This window comes from Vipera berus (genome assembly GCF_964194415.1).
Source record: "Vipera berus genome assembly, chromosome: 1".
NCBI classification, from domain to species: domain Eukaryota; kingdom Metazoa; phylum Chordata; class Lepidosauria; order Squamata; family Viperidae; genus Vipera; species Vipera berus.
Window position 1 is genome coordinate 232,010,726 of NC_138202.1, and position 19,380 is coordinate 232,030,105.

A 19,380-nucleotide genomic window follows, 5' to 3' on the forward strand; every position below is an offset into this window, starting at 1 on the left:
CCAAATTAGCAGCTATATTAATAAATAAAGCCCTACACTTTCTGGGCAGCCAAACTCTTAAAAACAACGACACAGCAACAAAATTAACTTTATCTATGGAGATCCTCAGTTGTTCAGGTCATAGTTTTGCCAAAGGTGCTTTTTCAAAAGGCAACTGGACTTCCTTTGTTTTTCCTTGAAGACATTTCACTTCTTTTCCAAGAAGCTTCTTTAGTTCTGAAGAAGAATTAAAGAAGCTTCTTGGATGAGACGTGAAACATCTTCAAAGAAAAACCAAGTCTAGTTGCCTCTTGAAAAAGCACCTTTGGGAAAACTAACTTTGAGTTTCCTTATTTTTTTTGTCTCCTAAATAGGATAGCCTAATCAACTAATATTTAGGTCTTTATGAGGTAGGCAGATATAAGTAAACTAAATAAATTTCATTAACTGTTTGCTTCTATGTTTATTTAACATAAAGCATAACAATTGCTCCTTAATAATGTTTTTTCTTCTTCTTTTACTAGCTTTTTGTTGGGTAGGGGAAATTATTATAGAAACCATTGAGTGTGAGCTAGGGATGATAGGAATTTCATCTTAACATATATGGAATTATCTACGTTGCAAAAAGGTGTCACTCTTTATGTACACACTCATCATTGTGCTATATATTCCCGTTGCTCATAAATGAACTGCTTCGTGTAAGCTATCCATCAACTGTCTTGACTGAACATAAAGATTCAGTAGCTCCTTAAAACAACCACTAGGGAGTTCTCCCCTAAAAGCCCCACTGAAATTAAACTATAGCAAGAACCATATTTTTCACAGCAATGGGAAATGCAGGAGAATTTCCCCCCAGTTGACTGCATCTTAAATGAGTATCATTATTAATATGCCTCAACTAATTCAAAATTATATCACAGGCGCTTTGTAAGAGATATTAAAATAGATGTGCTAAGATTTGATTTTAGGTTCTGCTTGGCAAGTTCACCTGAGTCATTTGCGCTGGCAGAGAGAGCCTCTGATGGACAGAAGAAATTTCATTTGCAGCCATTTCAATCAGACAATAACCTTCAGGACTGCCGGAAGACAACATATAGCTGGAAGGAAACAGAGAACTCATTACTGTTTGAGAAGTTAACAGGAAAGACTGTGAAAACATGCCATCAACATGAGTGGTATGTTTATTCTGGAAGACAGGCCTGATTCTGGTAGCTGGCATTTCACACACATCAATACCTGTAAAAGAACACAGAGTGGTTAGCAGATAGATAGTCCAGAAGATGACGGCTCAGTTGACTTAGTCTATGAACCAGAACCAATGCTTGGGGCTACATGTATTGCATTGCAATGGCAGTATGTATTTAATTTCTGGAAGATTTATTATCCACCTTTTATCAAAGGACTGAAGAATGGCTACAATCAATCAATCAAAACTCTCAAAAGACTGGAAAACAAAGCCACATAGCAAGGCAACATGAGCTTGGTTTTAAAATCAAGGGGAGCAGATGGAAAGGCCAAAGAGAATAGCTGATCACACAAGCATCTTCTCCCTGTAACCTCCTTGGCTTGCACACATTTACCAATGGTGCACTACAAGCCCAGAAGAAAATAGATTTCACTTGGATAAGGTTTATCCGAGCTCATGAAAGGTGCTATCAGTGTATAATCTGCAAAGGAGTGTCAAACATCAAAGTTAAAGGCATTTGCAAACTAAATATCTGATAATTCAATATTGTGTTAAGGATGTGAAGAGGGGAGTGTCAGTAAAAATAGTAACGTGTGAATATGAGGGGGATAGGAATGCTACATATATTCTCAACAACGACAAAAATTCCATCCCTAAAGGAGGGCTTTCTTGTAATTGTTCTTAGTTATTATTTTTCTGAGAGGGAAAAGAGTGTTAATTATTATTTCAGGGGTTGATAAATGAGATACTATAATGTGCAAGAGTTTAATTAAAAAGAGCCCTCAGATCAGTGAAGGCATTCTTTCTCTCCATGCTTCTTTTTGGAAATCCCATTTAACAGCTGAACCCCAATGATGAGTTCCTTGCAGGAATCCGTGGCGTGCGTTATGATCCCCATCCATCTTCATGGAAAGAACCAATCTGCATGAGAATATTATTTCCCCATTCCCAATGAAATGAGGAGAAAGCCATTAAGGCCAGGACGATCCATATCTCCTTGGATGTCTTGTCACCAAAATACATCAAGGCACTGAACTAGGGTGGTTTTTTTTGGTATGTTAATATCAACATACATCCTATTTCTGGACTGTCACACACTGAATTTTGGAATCTTATTGCCTATCTTCCCTGTAGAGAATCAGAGGAACAGTCTTCAGTACAATTCTCAATGTCCCTATCTATGTGCATACAATGAAAAAATATTTATTTATTTATTCAAATTACATCATCCCTTCCCAATGACTCTGAGAGGTTAAAAACAGTACAATAGACAAAAATGATAAGTAAAAAAATGGCAAGAATGATAAACCAAACACAGACAGGGATAAAAAGAAATAAACACACAATCCAAAGGAGGCTTTGCTCACCCTTGCCAAAGAGCTGGGCAAAGAGCCAGGTCTTAAAGATTCCTTTTAAATAACAATAGGATGGAAGTTACTCAAACCTTAAGGGGGAAACTCATTCCAGCGGGCAAGTGCTACTACAGGGAAAGCACATTAAAGGGTCCTGATATTGTTTATCCGAAGGAATCTGAAGTACACCAATTCTGCCAGATCACGCAGACACTATAGAAGACAGCTGGTCCTTCAAGTAACCAGTCCCTAGGCCATGTAGAGTCATGTAGGCTAATGGCCAGCACCTTGAATCAGAAGCAAACTAGCAACTTTCAAACTGCTGGTCTGAAAAAGAGGTCAAAGAGGCCATCTATATGAAGACTGAACAGCCCACTCTCATGGGGGGGGGGGTGGATACGACACTATCTATCTTTTGTTTACTACACAGTCCTTTCAGCAGTTCCAAGAAGGTTCCACACCCATTTGCACTGATTCTGAGGTGATTCTGAGGGCACAGATGAACCTCCAAATGGCCTCAACAACTCCCAGAAAGAGTGCTAATGACCAGATGACTGCAAGGAATATAAATCCTTCCATCATCCACCATTCAGTCAGAACTGAAGATGAGAGGCAAAACATCTTCAAAGAGAAACAAAAGACTTTTGAAAAAGCACCTTTGGGAAAACCGTGAGCAGGATAACTGAGAATCTCCACAAATAAAGTAGCAACTAGTGCAGATCATGAGCCAGAGGTATAAAATGGGCATGTTGAGACATACCCATTAGTGCCTGTGCTTCTGCATTCTGGACCAGCAGTAGCTCCTGGGATGGTTTTCAAAGACATTCCCATGTAGAACACATTGCAGTAGTCAAGTCATGAGTTCAGCAGGATGTGAGTATCAATGCCCCTCCCCCTCTAGAAAAGGGTGAAACTGGCACAGATGAAATTGTGCAAATTGTGCCACAGCTGGCAGCTTCTTACCAAAGCAGGAGCTATGAGTTCAGGAAGACCCCCAGATTGTGCAACAGCCTTGAATGTGTAAGTGAGACCCTCATCCAAGGTAAAAAATGAAATATCTCCAAATCTAGAGAACCCAAATACCTGCAATCCTACCAAAGTCATTTAGTCTTTGATGGATTGATTTGAAGATAAGTTTTTTTTTCTAAAGCAGTCTCCATTTTGATTATTCCCAGCTTGGACTGGAACCTGATGAAGATTTTAATTTCAACAATATCTTCAGTGTACCGATGCTATTGAACTTCAGACCAGCATGTGACTTCACCTAGTGGTTTCATGCAGGGAGAAGAGTAGCAGCACATTACAGAAGATCTAACTCCTGCCTTTCTTCTTATAACCAACACTGAATGAAAACAGCCCCAGAGAAAGGAAGAGAAATGATGCCTTCAATCAATAGTCCTCACAGCAGCCCAGCAGATGCACGGGGGTCCTCCCTACCAAGTGGAAACCAGATCCACCTAAACAGGCTGTTGGATCAGCAGATGAAACAACCGTAGAGAAATAGTGACATTTTGCCACCCTTATCGCCACAAGGTAATCCCTAATATGAGCTCTTAAAAAACTCACTTTAAGTTTCTTCCAACAGCGCTCCAGGTCTTTCTTCTGGAATTTCATCCCCCAGAGCTCTGTGGTCAAGCAGTGTACAACTTGGATCAGTGTACAAGGGGACGCTGAATGGATACAACATCCAAGGGCCTGACAGCAGAAAATATCACCCCTCCCATGAGCTGGCAGACCATGGATTCCTGAATTGCTGGATTACACATTTCAATTAAACAAGTCCGTTCTTTAAAGCGACACTTTCAGTATTTGAAATTCTAATTACGGTCCTCTGGCCCTTATCAGTCTTTTGCTTTTAGCCTTCTTTACCCAGGTTCCCTCAGAATGAAAAAAGGAAGGTTGTGAATGTATCAGTTCAATCCCATGTATTACTCATAAGCCTAATACATACTTTCCAGGGCCTGCCAGTTATCTAATTTCCATTTTTACTAGTTGATAAAATTAGAGGGAAGCGTCAAATGATCAACTGAATTCAGTACACATTTTTTTTTAAAAAAAATTCTAGATAACAAAGTGACCTTATACTAAGAAAGATGACAAGTGGGAAAAAATGAATAGTAGTATTTTCAGTTACTTGGCAAAATGGCAAGTAATATTTTCTTAATTTTGAGCTTGTTTTGATGTTTCAAGGTGTTTCTGTGTTCCTGGTAAACATGTCAGTTTTAATTTTCAGCTGCATTTTTTAAAAAATACAATAACATTGTTTTGCCTCCCTTTGGTGAAAACTGCGGAAAAGTTGCTGAACATCACTTGATTTCACAGGCAGATTGAAAGCACTTTTTTGTATATAATTTTTATTAAAACTTTAATCAAGAAGATAAAAAGAAGCAAGAAAAAAGTAAATAAAGGGAAAAGAAAAAAAAATCTTTCTTTGTTATTTCTTTCCAATGTTTTTTCTTTCTTTTCAAAGTTGAAAGCATTTCTGTTGCTTTTGCTCTTTTAGAATCATTTTCAAGATGCTGAGTTGCCAACCTGGTCAGTGTCCTTGGAAAACTACAATTCCCCCAAGATTTCACCAGGATCTCTTCCAACTGTCCAGTAAGGGAATAAAATACAGCTAGGTAGTGGTGGGATTCAAATATGTGAACAACCAGTTCTCAGTGTGGATGCCACTTCCGGAAGTCCATTCTGGACCTGGGCAACAAAAAAGTAGCTACTGGTTCTGCTGAAGTGGTGTGAACTGGCTGAATCCCACCACTGCAGCTAGGCCTTGAGTTATCACCACAACTGAGACATCATTCCTGTCAATAATCAAAGCAGTTGTTAAGTGTGTCATGCCCAATTTTATGACCTTTTTGCCATGGTTGTTAAATGAATCACTGCAGTTGTTAAGTGTATCACATGGTCTTTAAGTGAATCAGGCTTTTCCCTATTGACTTTGCTTGTCAGAAGCTGGCTGGGAAGGTCGCAAATGGTGATCACATGACTCTAGGACACTGCAGCCATTGTGAATACATGCTGGATGCCTAGCAACCAAATTGTGATCGTATGACCATGGGAATGCTGTCCTGGTTGCAAAGTGAGGACTGCTCGTAAGCCACATTTTTCAGTGCTTTTATAACTTTGAACCATCACTAAATGAATGGTTGTATCTGCCATCAGCCAGCCTATTGTTCCTCTGCCCTTCTACCAAAAGTTCACTTTTTAATTTCACCTGAGGGCAGGACAAAGAAGCAATGGGGGGAAGCTTGTCAAAGAGAGATCCAACCTGGAACGAAGAGAAATTTCCTGACAGGAAAAACAATTAGTCAATGGATAACAGCCTGTCTCCCGGTGCTCCATTGCTGGAGGTTTTCAAGAAAAGATTGGAGAACCATTTATTTGGAATGGTATAAGGACTCCTGCAGAGGTAGGTTTCAGCCAGTTCGCACCACTTCAGCAGAACCGGTAGTTAATATTTTGCTGCCCAGGTCCACAACAGCCTTCCAGAACTGGCATCCACACAGAGAACCGGTTGTTCACATACTTGAATCCCACCACTGGACTCCTGCCTTGGGCAGCTGGTTGGACTAGAAGACCTCCGAATGAATCATAGGATCTTTCTTAAGCTGTCTATGGCAATTCAGGATAGAATTGAGGAATGTCCGATATTTGCACTTCTTCCTTTCTCATTCAGCCTGGTCTAAACATCCTACCCAGGAGGACTAGAGTCCTTTAATCCTGCAGCATTGTGTGATTACACAGACATTTCAGAAAGCAGTCTTGAAAAGGAAGGCTGAGCACACTTAGCACATTAATAAGCTAAATGTTTAACATTACAATAACAATAACAATAACAATAACAACAACAACAACAACTATAGGGACACCCCACCTCAGAGCCAACTAGAATACTGTGCCACTAAAGTAGTAAGTAAAATGAAGCAGATTTGATTGATATGTCCATCCTTCTTTATAAATTGTGCTTCAGAAACTTTGTGAAGTCTTAAGCCCCCTAAAATGATACTTTGGGTTTATTTTTTTTATTTTTTATTTTAATTCCATTTATATCCCGCCCTTCTCCGAAGACTCAGGGCGGCTTACAAGCTTAGCAGTAGCCTTCATTCTATGTATATGCCTGCTTATTAGGGCTTTCACACCCCTCCCAAGTGGCATTATTACAAAGTCAGCTTAATTGCCCCCAACAATCTGGGTCCTCATTTTACCTACCTGGGAAGGATGGAAGGCTGAGTCAACCTTGAGCCTGGTGGGACTCGAACCTGCACTAATTGCAGGCAGCTGGTGTTACTTAAGGAGGCATTAGCCCACTGCTCCACCAAGGCTCAAAGGCTTATGCAACTGCCTTCAATGAATTGAAATACTATAATAATTTCACCTGGGTTAGGAATTGGGGAAGAAATCAAACACTGTTTTTTTTAATACTGTAATTGGATTGCAATCTATGGATTTCATAAAGCAACTTTACAAAGTAAAACCATTTCACCGGTCATAAAAAAAACAATTCAAAATTAAAAAGCATATTTTTCATGGGAAGAGTGAATTTCCTTACATGGATGTGATTTTTGAAAAATGAATTCCATTATGAAGTCAGCCTCTCTCATTCCATCAAACTCGGGGGGTGGGGAAAGCACAGGGAAGAAAAGAGTATTTCTGTGCCTCAAATCAGTTTCTCTTAAAATGCTGCATAGCTTGCGAAAGAAAGGCGGGCTGCCAATGGGTTTTGGAGCTTTCCTTCTTTTTCCCTTCCTTCTCCCTTCCACACCATGAGCTTCAGATCACACATTCAGAGATCTCATAGATGTTTCCTTTGACAAACAGATGCCACAAGTTAAAAAAACAAAGAGAAGCCTCAGAATTTGAATTCAACATGTTTTTTTTTTAAAAAAAACAATCTGAGCTGTCTACGCATAATCCTTGACTTACAGTTCATTTAATGACCAAAGTTTAGTGACCTATGACCGTTTTTCATACTTACGACCATTACAGTATCCCCATAGTCAAGTGATCAAAATTCAGACAACTGCCTCATATTTACGACAGTTGCAGTATCCCGGGGTCATGTGATCACCTTTTGCGAACTTCTGACAAGCAAAGTCAATGGGAGGTCACATTCACTTACCAATGTGTTACTAATTTAACAACTGCAGTGATTCACCTAACTACTGTGACAAGAAAGGTCGTAAGAAGGGGCAATATTCACTTAACAACTGTCTCACTTAGCAACACAAATTTTGGATTCAATTATGATTGAGGACTACCTGTATTTGAAAAGAACTTTACAAGAGCAGCCTCTTCCAAACCACATTTTGTAAGCACAACAACTTATCTCATAGGAATGGCACTGGGTTTTATGGGCCACATGGTGCCTCTGTTTTAATTCAACCTTGAGTGCATAGCGGAGATGAAATGCCTCTGTAGCACTGAAGAGTAATTTATTTTTAACCTTTTTGCACCTAACTATTACCTATAATTTTGTCTCATCTCACGGATCCATTTTTCTTATTATTATGGTTCACTGTTACTTCAAATGAAAACAGAAGTTCTAAGATCAGAAAACCTACAAGCAATATGACTTTCATCCAAGTACTTATTTGAAGCAGTATTTTATGAGGTTTTCAGGGAGAGAAAAGCTGCAGTGTCTAGTAACTCTCAGACAAGGTTTTTTAATCAGCCATCTTTACCTTTGCAAACTATAACTGATTGAATCCTTCAAGCAAGTGTATTTGATATTTCAATCTATTCAATTTTATATAGACCTAAAATGAAAAAAAAAACATTTTTTTAATTTCATAAGTGCAGAGTTTTTTATTTGATTTGATAATCCTTCTGCAAAGTAAATTGTAAATAAAAGTATGTCCATTTTAGAGATAGGATCATGATTAACACAAACTGCTCATAGATCTCTTGGCAGAACTGTAGCCTTGATTCCTGCCTCCAAGATCTTATCTTTCAAATGAATTAAAGCAGGGGTCACCAAACTTGGCAACTTTAAAACCCGTAGACTTTAACTCCCAGAATTCCCTAGCCAGAATGGCTGGTTGTGGAATTCTGGGAATTGATGTCCACAAGTCTTAAAGTTGTCAAGTTTGGAGAGTCCTGACTTAGAAAAGGAGCTGTATTTAATACTTGGTCTGTGAGAACAGATTTTGCTACCCTGGACTATTGTTCTCACCTAAGGATAGTACCGTTTCCCCCCAAAAATAAGACCGGATCTTTTTTTTTCCTCCAAAAGAGGCACCAGGTCTTATTACCTCACCTCCGGCACTGACAGCCCCACCCAGCCGGTCCACTTCTTCTGGGGCTGAAGTTCTGCAGCTCCATTTGGGTCTGCATTTTGCAGTCAGGCCTTTCCAGAAGGCCTAAGCAGCTGAGTACCAAGCTATGGATTCAATTTTAATTTAATTTAATAACATTTATATACCGCCCTTCTCCCTGAGGACTCAGGGCGGTTCACAGGGCAGAATAAAATAGCAAATACAAACATTAAAAAGAGATTAAACAGTTGCCCTAGTTAAAAACAATAGAAGTACAATTCTAAAAACCCCAAGATAAAATTAAAAGACCAAAGATAAAACAACCCCACCGATCCCCATCAGGCTAGGCCAGCTTGTACAAACAAGAATGTCTTGAGATCGCGACGAAAGGAGCGAAGATCGGGCGCCATCCGGAGCTCTACCGGTAGCTGATTCCACAGCTCCGGAGCGCCCACAGAGAAGGATCTCCCCCTGGGGGCCACCAATCAACATTCTCTGATCGGTGGCACCCTGAGGAGACCCTCTCTGTGGGAACGCACAGGGCGCAGGGAGCTTGATGCCGGCAGCAGATGTTCCCTGAGGTACTCCGGCCCCTCAATCCATAGCTTGGTGCTCAGCTGCTGAGGTCTTGCAGAACTGAGCTACAGGTTGAATCCACAGCTCATGTCTTGGCTGCACAGGCCTTCCAGTGATTAAGAAATGCATGCCTGGCTGCAGAAGAGGCCTCAGAAGAATAAGTGGGCTGGCAAGGAGAGGCCTGACTGCAAGGTAAGTGGGTGCAGAGTGGGTGGGACAGCTCCATACCCCCACCCCTCCCCTAGCTTGATTTTTAGGTGTGTGCCTTGTCCCCAAGCTAGGGCTTATTTTTGAGGTAGGGCTTATATTATGCCCACCCACCCCCAAAATCAAGGTAGGGTTTACTTTTAGTGTAGGCCTTACTTTTGGGGAAACGCGGTATAAAAGAATTAATCATGCTCTGGTATTTTCATACCATCGGAAACACCATGACTTTTTCAAACCCACAAAGCTGGATCAAGATTCACCTTCCAGTTAATTTCATTTCTCTTTACATGCAGATTAATCACTTACCTGTTTTGCATTTGAACTCATCATAAATGAGGAATGCTGCTAATATTTGATTAGCAGAATTGCTTAACACAATTGCTGTCTTCACCCCACCCTCTTTCGTTGAAATTTCAATCATCCCCAAATGTGGGCAGTGTTTGTAGAAGGTTCTCCGAGGCCTATAGTTTCTGTCTAGTGGAATCTGGTTCAGCTAACAAATATTGAGGCCTTTTCCAAAACTCAGAGGACAGACCCCATGTTTAGCTTGCTTGCATCAGGGACCTGTTCTTGGCAAAATGGTGGGGTGTTCAGTACTTCCACTCCACCAGATGGCAGTAAACACACATGTCAAAAAAGGACCATCAAGCTGCACATTTCTTGGAAATTCTCCCTCCCTTGCCAGATCTCTCTAGTCAGTGAGAAGTCTAACTTAAGCCCTAATTGACAGCATGATTACTTCAGCTTCCTGCTTATATCAAGGGAAACATGGCAAAGTATTTGATTATACTTTTGACAGTCTGGATGAGGTTCGGTCCCGAGACTTACGATTTCACTAACTGCACTCATGAATTATAATTACCTAATGTAATCATGTAAAAAAAAAACCCAGCAACCCAGTGCATTCATGCTCATGCAAACATACTTAGGAAAATTTTGTTTACACCAATTACATTTTTATACGGTGTTATCACCACAGCCATATTTCCTGGGGGCTGGCACAGAGATCCAGCGCAATTAAAATGTCAAATCTGGGAGCCTAAAAAGTCGAACAGATACAAAGCAGTGGGAGGCTCTGACCTTGGCCCTGCAGAATAGAGGCAGCCAGATTTTGTGCTAAGGACCAAGAGGGATTTATCACTGACAGGACGTATTAAAACTGAGACATTCGGGCTTTCAGCAATCCTGCGCCCTGCTTGTAAGTTTAAACCAGAAGGCTCAGTCAATTGAATGTGGAGCTCTCTGCTAATTTCCCACCCTTGCATAGCAAACCAGCTTTACCTGCTTATTATATCACTTGGGGGTCTCAGAAATCAAGATACTTTTACCTGTAATATGCTGATATTAAGGAGAGAATTGGAAATGATTGCCACAGAACAGCAAAGCAATAGCCGCATTGACACCCTTGATTAACCAGAACAGTTGTCAAGGGTGCCATCTAACCAGCTGTTGAGTAATATGTGAAGTTTTCACGAATGGTGATTTTACTATTGAATGCACACAGCCAGTTTGGAAATAGAAGGATTGCTCTAGCATAATTTTTCCCAGAGGCAACAACTTCTTATTTTTTTCTTTCCAAATCGCAAAATTTAGGATGAATATAAAATAGTTCCTTCACTTTAGATGTTTATCTCCTGAAAGTATAAATTCCTGAACAGAATATTTTTTCCATTATAGTCTCACTGATATGCTTTTATTGTACTTTGTACTTTGGGGTCACATGTCACTATACTCAATATAGCTTTTCCAATGTCTGAGGGGCTGTCACAAAGAAGAGGGGGATGACTTCCAAAGCACCTGAGGGCAAGACAGGAAGCAATAGATGGAAACTTAACAAAGAGAGATCCAACCTAGAATTAAGGAGAAATTTCCTGATAGTTAGAATCCTTGGAATGGATAGTAGTTGTGGGTACTCCATCATTGGAGGTTTTAAAAATTGGATAGATATTTGTCCAGAATGGCATAGGGTCTCCTACTCAAGCAGCCAGTTGTACCGTGTTTCCCCAAAAGTAAGACCTACCCCGAAAATAAGCCCTAGCTTGATTTTTCTGGGTGGGCCTAATATAAGCCCTATCCACAAAATAAGCCCTAGTTTTGGGGCAAGGCACACACAGAAATCACGTTAGGGCAGGGGTGGGAGTGTGGATCTGCCCCAGGCACCCCACACCTACTTACCTTGCAGCCAGGCCTCTCCTTGCCAGCCCACTTCTTCTGCAGTGTCTTCTGCAGTCAGGCTTGCATTACTCAGTCATAGGCCTTTCTGGAAGGCCTCTGCAGCCAAGGACCGAGCTATGGATTGAATCCATAGCTCAGTACTCAGCTGCATAGACCTTCTGGCAAGCCCTGACTGCAAAATGCAGGCCGGAATGCAGTTGCAGAATAAAGCTGTTCCTTCAGCCACAGAAGAAGTGGACCTGCTGGGCAGGGTTGTTGGAGCCAGAGGTGAGTAAGACATCGCCCGAAAATAAGACCTGGTGCCTCTTTGGGAGGCAAAAAAAAAAAGACCTGGTTTTATTTTCGGGGAAACACAGTATTAGAAGACCTCCAAAGTCCCTTCCAACTCTGTTATTCTGTTATTCTAACATTCTGTTACTTTGTTACTCTGTCCTTCCTTCCTTCCTTCCTTCCTTCCTTCCTTCCTTCCTTCCTTCCTTCCTTCCTTCCTTCCTTCCTTCCTTCCTTCCTTCCTTCCTTCCTTCCTTCCTTCCTTCCTTCCTAAATTCAGTCTAAATTATTCAGTGGGAAAAGATACAATCACAGTATCTCTTATTCTCACAGTGTCTTTCATCTGTACTGAAATTGCTCCAGGAATCTATTATCTCTTTTCTAATTTAATGAAATTCCCTGTAACTGTATTTTGGGGCACTCTTCCTCTTGTCATGTATATGTGTGTTCACCTGTGTACTCATATCTATAAGGATGTGTGTAGCTACACATTTATTCACATGAAGTACAGACCAAGAGCAGATACGGAAATAAAGTTTCAGCTAGGGTCTTCTATAATTGAATTTGCCATGGTTAAGAATTCAGATGGGGACAACCCCTGCAGAAGCCCCCATTAAAACACAATCCTCCCAACATTGTTATTAAAACAGTGGATCTTTTAAAAAGTTTTGGCAGCTAAGGAACAGCTAATCAACCAGACTTCTGCACAGCACCTTCGTGCCAGGTCCTAGCCAGCTCTGATGTTGGTGACTCTACAACACTGATAATGTTTAAGAGACAAAATTATTTCCTTCTGATTCAGCAGTGATGCATTGGAAACTGGCAAAACTAATTCTTTCTTTGAAACACTTTAACTTTATGGAGCTTTCCATGTTCCACATTGGAAGGTCTCCCCCCTCACTTGCTTTCCCACACTTAAGCTGCAGCCATAAGACTTGACGATTCTACAATTTTTCCTTATCAGGAATTATTGAATTATTTTGCAGATTTTCTCCATGCGTGCAGATATTTACTGTAAGTAGCTTCTTTTTTTTAGTCATTTTACTGCCAACTAAGAGAATGTCCTCCAATTCTCACATTTCAATTAGGGGGTATTTACTGACCATAAGATTTCGACTGGACTCTAGGTTGCTGAATATCTATATCTATATCAATTTGTATGCTCAGACTGAATGAGAGGTTGCCAATTATAGGCAATGTCTTTGGCAGAACTGAGTCATATTGATAGGAAAGCTCATCTAAATTTCAATCTCCAAAGTATTGTGATTCTAGAACTGGAAATTACTATTTGTTTCTATAATTTATGTCCAATTTTCCCTATCAGGAATGCATCCCTGTTTCTCACCAAACCATACAGCAAAAACAGAGGGTTCCAAAAACTATAACAAAACATGAAAATTCCATGATGTATGTAACTTTTGAATTGGGACTATATAATTTTAATTCTGCAAATAGCAACTGTGTTCAATTAAACTTTTTTTTGCCTTCCTTAGTCTTTCTCTACAGCATCCTATGCTGTTCTTCCTTGTCAAATATCTGTCTAGCAATAACAATAGACTTATATACTGCTTCACAGTGCTTTACAGCACTCTCTAAGTGTTTTACAGAGTGAGCCTATTGCCCCCAACAATCTGGGTGCTCATTTTACTGATCTCAGAAGAATGAAAAGCTGAGTCAACCTAGAGCCCCATCAGGATCGAATTCCTAGCAGTGGGCAGAGTTAGTCTGCAATGCTGCATTCTAACCTCTGTGCTACCAAGGCTCTTGTAAGGTCTAGAAGCCTTATAAAATCTGAAAATCATGGATTGCACATATGTGACTGCAAACATGGATTATTTCCTTCAGCCTTAAGCCAATTCCATATGATCCTAAGCTTTTTCCCCCTGACAAATTGACTTCTGGGATATATTATTAGAACATTTGTATTTCAGCCAATTTAAAAATTCTCAGAATGGTTGTCAGTTTTAAATAGGCAATATATCAATCTCACCAAAGTTAGAAAATTTATACTACCACTTCCCAATCCCCCAAGTAGTTGTAGTAAAAACCAATAATAATTTGAGTAAACATCTGAAGGAAATGATATATTTTTATCTGTGTCCCTGAACTGGAGTTAGAACAGGACCAACCATCACCCCAACCCTAAAACCATCTTCAATGAGAATGCTGTATAACTGGGCATCATCATAATTAACTGGCTAACCTCTGAAAACAGAACACTCACAGAGGACCTCCAAAGATCCTTTAAAATATTAACCACTCTTTGTCATATGCAGCAGTTGATACATGTTATCAAGAAAACCAGAACCATCCATTATAGTTGTAGAACCTTAAGATTACCAAATGGCACCCAAAGAGTTGATGATTGAAAGAACAAACAGAAGAAATTCTGTTGAAGTTCTGTAAGAAGACAAAGCTGTTGAAATTCTTGAACTGAAATGAGAATTCAAATTCAGATAGAAGCAAGACTTGGAATAAATTAAAGAACTACTATGGATGATTCTACAGTCCTTGATTAACAGCTACAACTTTTTCATCTACAGTTTCAATGAGTGTACTATGCAGTATATTTTTGATTAGACCTGTGCACTGAATTAGAAATACTTTTGACAAAACTAAAGCCAATGGATTGTTTAATATTCCTCTAATCTAACCTAACTAAATCAGGGTTTGTTTTTTTAAATCAATCATCATCATCATCATCATCATCTCTCAAACACACACACAAACACAAGTCTTCTAGTACTGTAAATTGTAGTATATATTTTGCTTCATATCTAGACTTTAGACATCATAGTCCCAGTCCCAGTGAAATGTCATAAAATCTAGAGTACACAAGAGATTTTGTGGGAGCTGCTAAAACCCTAATACTTATTGCACTTATATATTATATATTACTTATATATATTGCACTTATTTGCAAAGCCAGTATAACTTATCATTGATTAAATTTTACGATGATGAATGACTGAAGTTCTAAACACTAAATCCTGCCAATGAATGGTACATCAAAAAGAGAGACTGCAACCTACCTATTTATTATGTGTAACACAATAGATTAACTTCTCTCTTTAAAAAATATCTCAGGCTATCATAACAGAGGCTATTGTTATAGATGTTTCTTATCACTACTTTCAAATTCAAAAATTTCATCTCTTCTTCATCTTCCATTTATTGCTAGTGTTATCTGATGAGAAATGATATTAGATTCATTTTATACAAATCATGAAAAATACATACTACTGAACTGTTATTTGAGACACTGTATTACAGACTAGCACGGAACTGTGTGTTCTACTTTAGCAGTTAATTTGGTAAAATATATTTGCAATCTCAGTAGGCAGTGTAACTTTGCATTGCTATTAAAAAGATTTTCCCCTTCTACAGTATATAAAAGGATTTAGGCATTCCAATTCCTTTTTATTGTGTTTGAAGACAAATATTCTATAAACCTATGGAAATAAATTATAGCAACTTTAATATATATGTAATAAAACAATATTAGTCTAAAGAACAACAATTTTATCTTTCTTTGAAAAGTATTTATGACTATTATTGAAACATTTAATCTACTCAGTATACTAATTTTCCCTGAGTATACATTACACACTATTCAAGAAAACTTTATCAAACATGCTATTTTGAAATCTAGTAACCTTCAGACAAACAAAAGCATAAACCTGGTAGAATAATTTAAAAAAATAATTTTAGGATAGGTTCAGGTGCTTAGCAATTACAAACACAGAATGGCCTTCCAGATTAAGTAGCACCACAACTAATCCATTCCTGGCTGTTGTCTAATCATCCTTATGATTTCAGAAATAAATACTTGTTCAGTCCTATTTATATAAAAAAAATTACCATAAAGGAAAGCGTACTTGGATCAAGCATTCAGTTATTTCATTTGGATGCAGTTTAGAAGATAAGCAGGTGCAATTTGAATGTCAGATTCAAAAGTGGAAACAGTGGTTTAGATTGGACATTTCAGACCTGAAGGCAATAAGATTAAATTTGGACATATTTAATCTGATCTAATAGATCAGTAAAAATTTTAGCCATAAGTTATAATGGATATGCATAAAAAGGCCTATAGTTCCTTACTTTCTTGCAATATATATTTTCACATATATAGTAAACTAAAAAACACGGTATATTATATAAAATAGTCTAACAGCAAGCCCTCTCCTGAAGTGAAGACAACTTACGGTATTCAGCGTAAGCAAGATAGCAGTAGATAAGTAGCAGAAAGGGAGCAATATTTTTTAAATAGAATTACAGATAGATACACTAATTATCATAGCTACATTACATCAGAGAAACAAGTTTTGGATCAAGATAATAATAACAGGGCATGGCTGAGGATCACCAAATATCTATTAACCCTTTGTAGGGACTAGTCCAGGCAGTCACCAATAGTCAAGGCCACTTAAAATGGAGATAGATTGCTAGATAGATAGAGACAGAGACAGAGAAAGAGAGAGTGTGCCAAACATTCTACTTGTTATCTGTATAGTTTATCTGTAAAGGATGATTTGTACAAAGGTGCTACTGACAAGACAAGCCTACTCATGAACTTACATAATTACGTAAACAGTAAACTCATGTAAATATGGCTGCTATTTCCGAAAGAGAAAGAAATAAGGAAATCAGCTTCTTGTCATTTTTCTCTTTCTTGGAAATAAAGTTGCAATCTCATTTGAACTGACAGTTCTGTTGCTCCTTTACGTGCCTGAGTAAAACCCGGGTGTAAACAGCATTGTTTTGTTGGCAAGTTGGCCATGTTCCTTTGTTGGCTCTGACCTCAGATTTCTTTTCTTCTGGAGCACTTGCAGTGCCTGCCTGTCTGCTTTCAATCAGGTTGCCATTAAAACATCAATGATTCTGAGATTGCAACTCTAGTAAACGCTCTGGGAAAAAAGGCCCAGGGCATGCTTATGACAGAGGAGGCAGGAGGCAGACAAAGGTGAGAAATTAGAAGAAGTCGTAAAGGCAGCATTTACATCTTTGCACAGGCCATGTCAGTGTGTGACTCAGTCTGAGAGGAAAAGATAATGAGGACAAGTTGACATTCAGGAGGAAATGAAGGCAGAAAGTCCCACCTGTAAGTAAAACAGCATGTACATTGAATTTACTCCGTAACCCTTACACAAAGATAGCCCTTTTCTTCTCTAGCAGTTTTTCCATTGGTCCTATTAACTTAAACTGAAATAATAAAGTAAACTTTTATTGAATTCTTTTTTTTAAAAAAAATCTTATTGAGCAACAAACTGTGCAGATCGTTTATTGTTCACCCTCAGTGTGAATTGTGATGACTGCTTTTTGTTAGTGTGGGTTGTGCATTGCCCCCCAGACTTGGCTTTGCTTTGTTTCCACTTGCCTTAATTTTCCTACTGCCATCCAGCCCACCGAAAATCCACTGCTCTGATTCTTTTCTTTTTAATGTGCATCTTCTCCTACCATACCCCTAGATATGCTGCTGGCTTCAAAGGAAGCCATTTTAACAAGCTTGAAGTCAAATACGTAACAGTTTACAATGACCAGACAAAATGACTTGATAAAAGGGAGAGTCAAAGCTATTTAAAATAACCAAAGTGTCTGGATCCTTTTTAGCTGCAGTCATGAGAATGATAAACTGCACACAAGCTAGCTGGGAAGGAAAAGGTTAGCAAAGCAGGGGTACATAATAAATGAACAGAGGGCAGAGGGAGAGATTGTAACATTTAACTGGCAACAAAAGTACTAGACAAATGATTTTTGGCATAATCAGTCCATATGCCCTTCAATCTTTCCTCTGTGGGAAGTTTCCTTCCACCAGCTCCACACACCTGCCATCTTCCTGTGACTGTGGTGCCACCTCTGCACCACACAAATGCCAAACCCAACAGGAGGAAAAAGGTTGGGTGTGAATAACGATAAGCAACAGGTTGGGAACTGGCAAGGCCTCTTCTCAGAGTTCCATAAAGAAGGCAAGCAGCAAATCAATAAAGTTTTCATTGAGTAAAAAAAGGAAGAAGGAGAAAGACTTGGGAAAAGAGGAGTTTGTTTTTATTTCTTTTCCTGACATTGTTGCCTGCCTCAATCAACCATACAGCTAGTGTTATAGTCGCAGGACAGATTTTGCCATCAAGATCTAATCATGTGAATCAGTTCATTGTACCTCCATATGAGAGTGCTTTGTCCATGCACAGAAACAAACTGCATTTGAATAAAACATGTTTTATTTTTTGGGTCATGTCTCTGCTTCACTCACTGCATTTTAAGGCAAAAGAGTAGCCTGCCTAGAGTCAGGAAAGGGAGGAAGGAAAGAGAAGAAAGATCTCAAGCAACATGATGGAAGTATGGGCGTAGTAGTGGTGGATGAAGTTGGAGCATGAAGCCCATTCATACAGAGGATAATGTCTCTATTGTAGCCTTCACAATGTGATAGATTAATCCCATCATCCAATTGATGTGACCATTTGGCATATTACTGAGTGTCTGGATTCCCAGGAAGAAGGGAGGGCATTCCAAAGGACCAACAGATAGCTAAGTTTGGGAAGAAGAGAGTTAAGCTGGCTTTTCGCTAGTAGTTCTCAGAGTATATGTTTAATGGTGCAGGTGATCTGCTTAAGTTGGGCAAGATATCTGTCTATAAGTGAGGAACTGTAAAAGAAACTGCTTAGAAGAACCTCAGCATGTCTTTCTTGGTTTTTAGAGCCTGACAATTTCACGTCCCACTGTTGAAGATTAATACTTTATTTAGTGATATAAACAGCTGGAGAATGAATTTTGTGACCAGAATAGAAGTATTTTGGCTTATGTTTTTAATAATTGCAACTATTTTTAATATTGTGGCCCACTGTGCTGCCCCGCTCACTCGCATACACATGTAACTATTGTTTAGTGAGTTTATTAATATTCTCCAGTAATTCCCTTCACCCAAAACCCAGAACTGTCCCAATAAAGTCCAGCTAGGAGCAGACCAAAATTAGTCCACAGAGTAAAGGCCCAATAATCCACATACGGGAAAGTTGCCCAAACAAAATAATTCCAACAAACAAACTTAAATCCACCAGGCAAAACTTAAATCCACACACAAGAGAACTCATGGGTCTAAAAAAGTTCAGTCTCTCCAAGGCATGATTCAATTCCAAACATGGTGTCAATCCAAAGTGAAGGAGAAATCAGGACGACCAAACCACACAACTAGAAAACAAACACATTCTCAGGAATGCCTCCATCTGTCTGCTGTGATATATAGCCAGCTTCTGGTGCAGCCCATCAAAATGGGCAGGACTTTCTCCTTGTCTGCTCCTGCCTTTCCTCTGCCCTACTTGTTCTTGGATCAGGTGCAAAAGGCAGTTCTTCCTCTTCACTGGCCATCTGTCACTGCAAGCTTTCC

At 39.2% G+C, this 19,380-nt stretch overlaps 1 protein-coding gene across 1 annotated transcript in view; it reads right to left on the reverse strand.

Moving 5' to 3' along the window:
• Positions 1 to 19,380, reverse strand: part of EYS (eyes shut homolog) — a gene marked incomplete at both ends in the record, with an annotated part of 674,316 nt that overhangs the window by 83,178 nt on the left and 571,758 nt on the right. The window contains one exon of the mRNA XM_081346243.1: positions 968 to 1,076. Coding sequence (XP_081202369.1) covers positions 968 to 1,076 — 109 coding nt within the window. The remainder of the gene's footprint in view (positions 1 to 967; positions 1,077 to 19,380) is intronic.